Source organism: Pituophis catenifer, unplaced genomic scaffold (genome assembly GCF_029215685.1).
Source record: "Pituophis catenifer annectens isolate HBS135680 unplaced genomic scaffold, rPitCat1.0.hap2 SCAF_2, whole genome shotgun sequence".
NCBI lineage: Eukaryota > Metazoa > Chordata > Lepidosauria > Squamata > Colubridae > Pituophis > Pituophis catenifer.
The window spans coordinates 219,618,673-219,630,754 of NW_027256882.1; the positions used below are offsets into that span (position 1 = coordinate 219,618,673).

Here is a 12,082-nt window from a genome sequence, read left to right on the forward strand (position 1 = left end):
CCTTTGCCTAGTAGGATGGTTATTTGAAGTACTAAAAATGTAGTTTGACACAACATATATAAAACATTCGCTTGTTATCTTACTTGACAGATTATGCACATCCTTGGAATCTCCAATGCAGACAGGGATTCCTATGCCTTCTCTGACACCATCTACCCAGGAAAAAAGGGAGCTGCATGACTGGCTGCATAAAATCTGAAGCCTGTGGACAGCCAGCACCGCAATAACACTTTTTCGGAAAAGGTGTATCCAGCTTCTGGAATGCCTTTTCTTCTTCACCTTGCTGTTGCTTTGCTTCCTCTCCTCAGTTTCACACAATGCACTGGCCAGTCTCCTGATTTCATGCTTGAACATGTCACAGGTGTTGACCTGATCCTGAAGAACATCCCTCTGGGTCGAGAGGGCACAGGATCGACAGTAGAGGGGATACAGTGCCCCAGACAACAGCGCACAAGCTGCTAGCAGACATCTATGTTCTTTCTGAGTCTGCGTCAACAAAGCTTTAAGGTGTGAATTCTCAAGGAGTAATTGCTCTTGGACTTTTTCAGTAGCAGAGAACTTCTCTTTGGCTTTTTCTGCCATGTCTTGGTACTTCTGTATTGGATACAGGAAAAAAGATGTTAGCTTTTTACAAAATATGGATACAGAATGAGAATTAACCAGTCTACTGCTGACCGGTCTGGAGTAAATGAAGCTGACCAGTTTTATTATATTTATTCTGTGAAATATGTTTGGCTGACAGTTGATTGAGTAGGCCAAAATCATACCCTGATTCTCATAGACAAGAAGTTTGAAAACAAGCCCAACATTCCAACCACTACATATTTCTGTCAACACATGATCAAGCTTTGAGATTCAGCCTGAATGCCATTATCAGTAAACTATCCGTAAATCCCATTTTCTTAGGGAGCGGGGGGGGGGAGGGGGGAATCACATACTTGTCGTAAACTGCAGTGATCAAGATGCACATCTGTGGAACCAAAGAGACTTTAAACATTACCGCAAGAGTAGCTTCTGTTTTGTTGCTACAATATTTAAAATATAGAAGTAGTCCTTGATTTACGATCATTGACTATTCAAAGTTACAATGGTGCAGAAAAAATTGACTTATGACCTGTGCTTGTAGTTACAGCAATTGCAGGACAGGGCAGGGTGTCTAAGGGACAGAGATGTGAGTGGGTAGATAATCAGGTAGGGAGAGTTAGAGATAGTCCCTTACCTTACTGAGGTCTGCGATTGGAAGAGACCACTCCCAGAATGGTTTGGATTGGGATGGGTATTCGCTTAACCCACAATTCTCAATGACCACAAACTGCCAAGATTGCCACTGTAAGTTCTTGCAGTCATTTGACATCTCATTTTACGACTGCATCAATTTATGATGGCAATCCCAGTCCCCATTGTGATTGGAAGTCAAGGGCTATCTCTACCACAATCTCTTCTTCTTCTCCAATAAAGAAACCTATTTGTATCTAGTGATTTGACAATGAATCCTGGTCCTGAAGCTATTTCAAACAGGAGAGTGCTCAAAGAACTCAATTTAATATTGATTCACCATTGCCCGAACATATCTGGAGGACACGGTTATTAAAAGAAGCAACATGATGCTTGAAACCCCATCCATCCTGTAGACACCAAGTTAAGCTTCTGTTCATTGGAGATTTCAATTCTATTCATTGGAGATTTGGCCACTGCTGCCTTTTGTTCAGAAACAGAACTTTGTCCAAACTGCATAATGGGAAGCTTTCACAGAATTGGTCCATAAGATTTAGAATATTTGCAAATAAATGAAAAAGGCTTGTTGTTCAGGGATCAAGCACTATTCTGTATACAAAACAACTACTAGATTTAATCTTTAACATCTCCGTGTAGCACTGAAAACAACCCTATATGGAATAGTATTATCAAGGCCCAATCAGAAAATGTAGCCAAGACTTAACTTGGTTAAAGCTGTGGCCTGGTTCATTACAAGAAAATGTCCATTATTCCTTCCTGCTTAACTTTATGACTAGTAAATCTAAGAGTACAACACATCTTAATCATGTTATCTGTATAGAAGACAACAAGCAAGATCTATGATTCAGAAGAACAATTATCCTGCTTCGCAAAGATGACACATGGCTGGGATAAGTTAGTTTAGCGAAAGAGAATAGTGAACTAGGGAAAACCTGCAGAGACAGAAATAGATAGGTAGCAGCTGGAAAGAGGAAAGTAAAGGTGATCTTTTAATTACTTTGTAATCAACCCCCTACTTATATATTCACAGATTAATTATGTCTCAGGAAGAATTTTATTTTCAAGAGAATCTTCTTTGTTTTATTTTATCAATCACACATCGCTTTACTTTTCACAACCATAAAACCTGCTATTCCAACAAGCAGAAAAATGAGTGTTAAGAAAAACCTCAAGCCTTAAAGCACATTAACTACAGTATGAAGACTTAATATTCATTACAACACACAACAAGACAGAACATATTTTACAGCGATATCATTACAAGAATATCAAATGATGACTTTATTCAAAGCTACAGCCCTACTAATGCCCCAAATCACCTTCTCAGTTCATGAGTAAGGAGGTGAGAGATGATGTCAACTGGAACTTGTAGGTCAGAATCCAGGGTTGCTCAAAGGAATGTCCTTCAAGATCCAGATTAAATCTGATTTGGCTGTAACCATATACATTCCATGGTCCTGACTATGATTACCACTGTGGGAATCATAGTTAAACTGTAGGAGATGACCAGGCTGAGCCCAAGGGAGAGGTCGAATGTGTTGTAAATCACAAGTCCCTGCACGCCCACAAGAGATCTAAGTTCCACCTTGAATACCTGTCTTATCTCACGCATATTTCCTTGACTGTGAGTTGGTCAGATTAATGTCAAGTACCGGGGAAGTCAGGAGATTTGGACAGTTCAAGTATAAAGATTTATTGCAAGCTTAAGCTTTCTACAAGAATCTGGCCAACTGACCATTAAAAAAAATGCATGGGAGATAAGAGAGGCATTCAAGTTGGGCTCAATTTAGATGTCTTGTGGGCACACAGGGGCTCAGGATTTATGACACATTTGACCCCTCCCTCGGTCTCAGTCTGGTTATCTCCTACAGAAACTTCCCCTACAGGAACTTCCTATTGGGAGAAGCCCTTTAAATTCCCTAGAAATGTTATAAGAAACTGCCAGTCTTCCTCTCTATGTTCAAGGGAAAAGATGGTGTAGAATATTAATTATTTAGTTAAGGATCAAGGTTTCTCCCCCCACTCCTTTTTTTCCCTGTTATATTCAGTAGCTGAATGTACATTCAGGAGATCCTGTGTTGTCTACAAGGCTAAGGGTCTCTCTTTATTTTTAATCTTGGTCTGGAAATTTTAAGGAAGTTTACAAGCTGTTTAAAATGTTTTTGCTTTTCTGAAATCCTCATATACTTTGATTTTGCTTTGTTTTGTTTTCCCACCAAGAATGGTGGCCCTGGTTGGAAATTTGCTACAGAATGGAGGGCATAAGCTTGAGTGACTAAGAATTTCTGCCTAGTTGTTATAGTTTTAAAAATGTCTAACTGAGATTTCTAGGGCCATCCAAATCTCACTGATCACATTCAGGACAATCCCTCCAAAAAAGATGGTCATAACAAGAGGAATTGCCATAATGCTAACATCGCATGTAAACTCAATCCCTTGGTGTAGACACACCCCACTCTGTCTCAAGACCTGGGGAAACAGCTAAATTTTCAGAGCTTGCTTGAAAGAAAGCAGAGACAGGACTGCTCAAACCTTAATTAAATTGAGCCTATCATTTAATAATTTTAATAATTTTAAATTTTTGTCTGTCTTTGTGCTTTTAATCAGGCTGTACACCGCTCTGAGTCCTCTGGGAGAAGGGCGGTATAGAAATAAAATAAAATAAAATAAAATAAAATAAAATAAAATAAATAAAATAAAATAAAATAAAATAAAATAAAATAAAATAAAATAAAATAAAATAAAATAAAATAAAATAAAATAAAATAAAATAAAATAAAATAAAATAAAATAAATAAACCACTGGAGAAGTGGTTCTTAAACTATTGGACTCAGTGACCTTTTTTCCTAGTCTTGATTAATGCCATTACCTCCCCCCCTTCAAAAAAAAAAAATCCCAAACTATGTTGCTTTATATAAGGATCTTGGAAGTGGCAGTTCCCAAACTGCATCCTTGACTATCAAGCAAACAAATGGATCCATATTAACCCCAGGATATGCCCAGATTACCTCAGTTTAAGAACTATTGCTCTGGAGGAATGCTAGCCAAGAGGGCAAGAGCTATGTCTACATTTGGTTCCCAAAAGTGTCATTAATTTAGAGATGGTAGCCGGAACATGCCATTTCTCAGGTTTTATCAGATTTTAAAGCTTAAAAAGTCAACATAAAAATGGTTATGAAATAGAGCGTAGAGGTATAAACAGTCAGCCAAAATCTCCCTCCATTTAAATAAACATATTTGCTATGAAGACAAGAAAAAAACCTGGGCAAATATGAGTTATTGTATGGGAAAAGTCAGAAGAAGCCCTTAAGATTGTACAAATAGTATAACTGAAATCGAAGAACGTCTGTTATGCTGACTCTGCAGCAGCTCACCGCAGAAAATTATTTTCACGATGACACTAGCCAAACCCAAAAAAAAAAAAAAAAATGGCAATTGTGTCACTACCATAAAGCATCAAAAAGCTATTCTGGCTGCAAGGCAACACAATGTAGCACTGGATCTGATGACTGCTTTACACTACCCTTCTTCGCAATTTAAAATGTTGAGACCTCAAATTACAATTGTTCATTTAACAATGGTTCTAAGCTAGGTTGGCTTCGGAAAAAGTGACTTATGACTTGCACTCGCACTTATGGCATTTCACCCACACCCACAATCGCATGATCGCAATTGGGGTGCTTGGCAACCAGCTCGTATTTGTGACTGTCCCTGCATTCTAGGGTCACGTGATTGTTCTTTGAGACCTTTTTTGCTGATTTTCAGCAAAAAAATACCTATTGGGGAAATTAGATTTGCTTAACACCCTCATGATTTGTTTAACGACTGCCATAAAAATTGTCATAAAATCGGGTCCCCTCTGACTTATCAGTGCAACGACTTACAACAGAAATCCCTGTCCCAGTTGCGGTTATAAATCAAGGATTATCTATAAATACATTTCCTTCTTATTGTCACAACCCCTTGTACTTTGAAATCACAACATGACTGTTCAGTCATTGTTATAACTGGATTTGAATCTGCATTAAACAAAATCAGTATCCCAACCTTTCTATTATCACCTATAGCTTGCTATAGTTAGACCATAAGAAAGGCTGAGCACCAAAGAATTGAGGCCTTTGAACTATGGTGCTGGAGAAGACTCCTGTGAGTCCCTTGGACTGCAAGGTGATCAAACTGGTCATTCCTAGAGGAGATCAACCCTGACCGCTCTTTAGAAGACCAGATCCTCAAGATGAAAATCAAATATTTTGGCCACCTAATGAGAAGGAAGGACTCACTGGAAAGATTGAGGGCGAAAGAAGAACAGGATGACAGAGAATGAGGTGGCTGGATGGAGTCACTGAAGCAGTAGGCATGAGATTAAATGGACTCCAGAGGATGGTAGAAGACAAGAAGGCCTGGAGGAATGTTGTCCACGGGATCACGATGGGTCGGACACGACTTCGCAACTAACAACAACATAACTTGCTATAAGCAGGGCCTATAGAAAACAAGCTTTCATCTTTTATTAAATACCAGTTAGTTGGCTGAGGATTGCCTCTTGAAGTTGTATGAGTGATTTTCCTTTCTTTTTTAAAAAAATAAACCATAAAAAATAAAATTTGGACCAAAAAAGGGTGTAAATCTTTTGATTATTTCTCCCTTTGTTACATACAGAGTACTTGCCATTTTGTAAATAAAGTGTAATAGAGATGCTTTTCCTGAGACTCTTGTTATGGAGGAAACAGATGAAATCCTGCAAGATTCAAGCACTGTAAATAAGTCCTCTCCTTAGTCAAAACTTTCCTTTTTCTATTTGAAAGACAGACTGGGATTTTATAGTATAGTTAAATATTCAAACAGAAGAAATGCAAGCGGGATATAAAACAGAAACTGGATTTACATCATGATTAAGTGTGCAGCAGCTGCCAAAAAAGCCAACATAGTTCTAGGCTGCATAAACAGAGGGATAGAATCAAGATCACGTGAAGTGTTAATACCACTTTATAATGCCTCGGTAAGGCCACACTTGGAATATTGCATTCAGTTTTGGTTGCCACAATGTAAAAAAGATGTGGAAACTCTAGAAAGAGTGCAGAGAAGAGCAACGAAAATGATTAGGGGAATGGAGGCTAAAACGGTTGCAGGAACTGGATATGTCTAGTTTAATGAAAAGAAGGACCAGGGGTGACATGATAGCAGTGTTCCAATATCTCAGGAGCTGCCACAAAGAAGAGGGAGTCAAGCTATTCTCCAAAGCACCTCAGAGTAGGACAAGAAGCAATGGGTGGAAACTAATCAAGGAGAGAAGCAACCTAGAACTAAGGAGAAATTTCCTGACAGTTAAAACAATTAATCAGTGGAACAACTTGCTTCCAGAAGTTGTGAATGCTCCAACACTGGAAGTTTTTAAGACAATATTGGATAACCATTTGTCTGAAATGGTGTAGAGTTTCCTACCTAAGCAGGCAGTTGGGACTAGAAGACCTCCAAGGTTCCTTCCAACTCTGTTATTCTGTATTCTGTAAGTTTACTAATGACTTCCCATAGCAATAATTTTCATCTTCTGTTATATTCAATACTACAATTCAGAGTTAGCTTTTTGGAAGGATTTTGCAGGCCACATGTGATTCTTAACACCACATCTCTGTATTCATTTCTGTATCACCCACCAACTTGAAATGCCCTATTCTTCAAAACTAAGAGCTATCTGCGGGAGGGAAAAAAACCCACCTATAGTGCATCCTAAGACCTTCATGAAAGTCTTAAAAATATTTTAGTTCATTTTTCATATTTATTGCATATTTCTAAAAATTGCTTTTAATTCCTGAGCAAGAATAGCTGCACTTAAACAAGAAGAGGAAGAAAACATATACAAAAATAGAGCAAAATAGTCTGGAGCATAAAATATAATTTTGACTGCCACTCTCCATAATTGTACTAGAAAATGTTCTGTTCAGGAAAGCTTGTTGGAGCATTACTGTGGTTTTTGTAAGAAAAACAAGTATCCTTTGTAAAAAGAAAAGGAATAAAGGAGATGGGAGGAAGCCGCCAGTTAACCACTTTGCAGAAATGTGTGAAATATGATTGGGTTGTGTACATAATAAAACAAATAAACAAGCAATAACAATGATGAAGATAATACTCAATCACTTATTTGTACATACACCTAATAAATACATAAAGTGCAAACAGAATGGATATTAATGTTTCCTATTAGAAAGAAATATAAGGTCTAGTTTTACATTAATTTATTCTCATTTATTCTTAGGAGTCTATAAATGCATTACGTTACATGCCTTTCCCTAAGTTCCATTTCAAAAAGCATAGACGGTAGGAGTAAATACTGTATAAAGTCCAGGTCAGGCACAAAATCTGATACTGTACTTAAAAGAAAGAAGGCACAATATTCATACAAGCAGATGAGTTGAATGGTTTTCTGTTCAGTATTTTTGTAACTATTTTCTGTTCCATGTTTAGCTAGTTAGGTGTTCATTCATTTAGATCTCTTCCTTTACTTTAGCCATTATCTTTCTCTTCTTTTCCTTCTCTCAATTTGCCAATCTTCTTTTTCCAATATTATCAATTATTGAGTCTGTCATGTTCACTTCTATAACTGTTTGGTTTGACTTCTTAAGTTTGTTATTGACTTCTCTGAAGTTCACCTCCTCTTAACTCCTTCATCACACTGCCCATCTTTGTTCTTGGGTCTAATAAACAATCACTTTATCACTTCATCAGTTCATTGAGCATGCTGGTTAAGATCACCATTAACTTCTTAATATTTAACATTAATTCAGATTCTCACTTTTTATTTTAGTTTCATAAATGGCTCTTCTAAATCTGCTTTATTTTGAGTTAACAAAGTAATGTCATCTATATCAGGGGTCTCCAACCTTGGCAACTTTAAGACTTGTGGACTTCAACTCCCAGCAAAGCTGGCTGAGGAACTCTGAGAGTTGAAGTCCACAAATCTTAAAGTTGCCAAGGTTGGAGACCCCTGATCTATATTATCTCAACTATTAGTGTTTTAGCCTCCAATTTTGATTCCAGCTGTCACAATTCTAACAGTCATTTTTTTATTGTGTAAAGTAAACAAACGAATATGGGTACAACAGACTTTTTCTTTTCTCACCTTCTTGCCTGAACCAGTCTCTTTCTCCAAATTCTGTACCTACAGTAGTTCCTTGTTTATTCTAAAGATTGTTCAAAAGAAAAATTACATCAGTGGTGAGTTGCCCCTGGTTTACACCTGTTCTATAGAACTGGTAGTAAAACCGGTGGGAGGCTCCGCCCACCAACCCTGACATCATCAAAAGAAGGTATTATCCAAACTGTATCAATTCCTCTTAATGGATTGGATCGGAGAGGAGGTCATCAAGGACTCAATGATTGCCTGGGGGAGAAATTTGGGATACTCGATTGAACTTGAAAAATGGGAAGAAATTTGGGGGAAAACCTTAAAATTAACAATGTCAGTTTCCTATAAGGAAAATATATACAAAATGCTGTATAGATGGCACCTGTCCCCGGCTAGATTATCGAAGATGTTCCCGGGGACCTCTCCGGTTTGCTGGAAATGCAACGCCGCTATGGGAACTTACTTTCATAGTTGGTGGACCTGTCCCCGAGCAAAAGAATATTGGGCTAGAATTCAAAAATGGATTTTAGAAATCATAGGATGCAGAATAGATTTGAACCCGGAAACGTTTTTACTAGGCATGAAACCAGAGAATTTAAACAAATCTAATTGGTATCTCGCTCTCCACATCATCATTGCAGCCAGGATCTCGTTCGCGCAAGAATGGAAATCCAAAAATATCCCATCAGAGGCTACGTTAATTGCAAAGATCATGGACTGTGCAGAAGCAGAAAACACTTCTGCACGTGCCCAGAAGCTCGCACGAGCAAAGCAATGTTAGCTATCTGATTTCATGGCCTTCTCTTTTTTCCGAAATCAGCTTCTTCATTTGGTATTTCTCTCTGCTTAAATTGTGATATTCATCGGTGAAGATCTCAACCAAAATGTTGTTTGCATAAGAAATTAATAGAGATTCATGAATTTGCACACCCTCTTACTTTATCCTTTTTTTTTTAGTTCAAGTATTCATGCCTATATTTTCCAACAGAGGTCTCCACAAGGCTAAGGACAAGGAATGATAACAATAAACCAATATTGCAGCATTGCAATACAAGCTCTGCCCTATGCATGCCCTACCACAAAGAAGCGGAGCTTGCGGTACAATGTTCTGACACTGACAAAAACAAAAAGCAGATGCTGTCTTCCAATCTCTCAACTGCAGGTACATATTTGTTATGTACAGCTGTTAAAACTTTTTAAAAACCCACCTCTTTCCCTGCAGTTTTAAAAGTTTAGTGGCTATATCAACTGGATCTAGGACAACTCACTTCTGCCAACTCACCGCCATCAAGTTTCTCCCTCCGACTGCCCATGGTGAGTTGTCCTCGTGGCCAGTTCATCGTATGGAGTTAGCAGTGGCAAGCTGATGGTGGTGAGCTGGCAGCAGCGAGTTGTCCCATTCTAATGTCATCTGTGGCTGGTGATCTACTATCTGTAGTATCTTATTTTCTAGACAGGTTGGTACCTGAATATATTAACTCTACAGATGTTTTGTCACTCTATAATCCCACCTGTAAAGGATTTAGGACCTTTCCATCTTCCTTTAATCTCATTTCTTCTATCGGGTCTCTTTTACTGTTAAGTATTCCTCTCATAGCTGTAAATTTGCCTGTGATTTATCTGATCTTCTCTAAAAGATTCTCATTTTTCTTTTCTCGCAATATTCCTCCTTATGATTGAGATATTTTTTCTTGTCTTTTCTTGCTTGACAGTGAAATTCTGCATTGAGTCAGCTACATACATCTTGTTGCCCAAGGCTTTCATCCAGTTTTTCTCTAGCTAACACAACAGCTGATTCTGAAAGACGTGTGGATCTTTTCATCTTTGGAATTTTGGGACTTTTTTTTCTATGTCCATGTTATACAGTATTACAATAACTTTTCTCTCTTTCCATTGTTTTAAATTGTCCATAATTTAATTGTCTAGGTTTAACCTGTTTACTTGATGCTAATAATTCATGATTCATGCACTTATCAATCTTTTATTTCCTTTTCTGAACAGGCCTGGTGTCTCAATGGCTTAATGAAGTTAGAGAAAGTCTGTACTCTGGCAGTTCAAGACCTAGCGTTGCGTAATGGAGTGAGCTCCCATCAGCATCTGCCAACCTAGAAGTTCAAAAGCATGCTACATGCAAGTAGATAAATAGGTACCACTTCAGTGAGAAAATAATGCCGTTTCGTTCAGTAGTGTGAATACAGCTGATACTGGACCTTCCCCAATGTAATGCCTGAGCACGAAGCAACATTGGTGGAGGGAGAAGCCCTGAATGATGTTGTAGAACACTGTTGAAACTTTCTGAGTGTGGAAGTAGTCCACCCCCTGTGGTGTACTCTGGTTAGTATAGTATGAAACGGACTACCAATTGTCAGATCCAAACAACTACTTTGTACTAACCCTGTAGTCTCCTGGCTAATCTAACTTTGCCATAGGCTCATTAATAAATAAATAAATTTCTGACATGTGTCTCAGCCCTATGGTATACCAAATGTTTCGGTTGAACCTTGAAAGCACAATTCCTTGAAAAGAACAGCAAGGTTTGTGCCTTAAAGGATGTTCTGGAATGGAGAAACCCTGATCAGTAGCTTACTAAAGTAGAATGCACTTAAAGAGTGTGTGTGTGTGTGTGTGTGTGTGTGTGTGTGTGTGTGTGTGAGAGAGAGAGAGTGAGAGAGAGAGAGAGAGAGAGAGAGAGAGAGAGAGAGAGAGAGAGAGAGGGAGGGAGGGAGGGGGAGGGGGAGGGAGAGAGAGAGACTTATTTGCTTTCAGTTGTTTATACATACATTTCTACCTTTGTCCCTGTCTCTTGATGCAAAAATATTAGTTTTCTTAATAATGAAATTATTCTTTGTATAGATTAAATACTCACCATAATTCCTTGGATAATTTTAGATATCAGTGGGGCTGTGATTATTCAACAATTGTTCAGAAGAAGTGGTTTTGGAACCAGCACAAAATCAGTGTTATTCAGAAAGCAGTCTATTTCTATCAGCAGCACTCCCAGATTTCCACGTAAATCTTAGAGAAAGAGGTTGCCTTAAGGCGGCAACTCAAATTAATGTGATTCTTAAAGCAATCAAAACTCACTTTCGGGGTAACAAGAAAGCCTTTCGAATCTTGAACTGCTTCTATGAATAGCAGGAAGATTCTGTACTTGTGGTAGATACAAATCACTTTTTGAAAATCATTTCTGAAAACAACAGCCCATCATTAATATAATTACTTTAGATTAAAGGCAGTTTTCCAACACTAGGTATCAAGAACATTTATCCATTGTACCCCACAATGATCATTTGGCCTGTATTATTAACTTTATTTTTGTCCTTTTCCTGGTATCATCCACCGCATAGCCCAAAAAAAGATTCTAGCACTGGATTCTAAATAAGCTAAGTTAATTTAGGGAATTCTTAGCTAAATTGAGAGAAGGGTTTTTGTTAAACTTCTCTCTCAAATAATTTGCCATTCTGTTGAATTTATAGAGCTATAGCTATGTTAGTTTTTGGCACAAAAATGATAAAGAATCAAAAGATTAAAGACCAACTCCAATACAACACCTACATGAATTTAAGATTGTTAAAAGTAAAAGGGAAGAATATAAAATTGGTTTGTTTGACCAAGATTAAAATAAGACATGTTTCTACAAAGCTCTGGTAAACCTTTTCAGACTTTTTTTATGACATCAGGACTAATAAATTGATGATTGATGGATTTGCATATACTTTAGA

The 12,082-nt window shown here is 37.8% G+C and overlaps 1 protein-coding gene across 1 annotated transcript in view; it reads right to left on the reverse strand.

The window, feature by feature from the left end:
* CCDC171 (coiled-coil domain containing 171) overlaps positions 1–12,082 on the reverse strand; it is a 186,868-nt gene that overhangs the window by 92,625 nt on the left and 82,161 nt on the right. Inside the window, exon 16 of the mRNA XM_070935543.1 lies at positions 84–594. Within this exon, the coding sequence (XP_070791644.1) occupies positions 84–594 (511 nt within the window). The remainder of the gene's footprint in view (positions 1–83; positions 595–12,082) is intronic.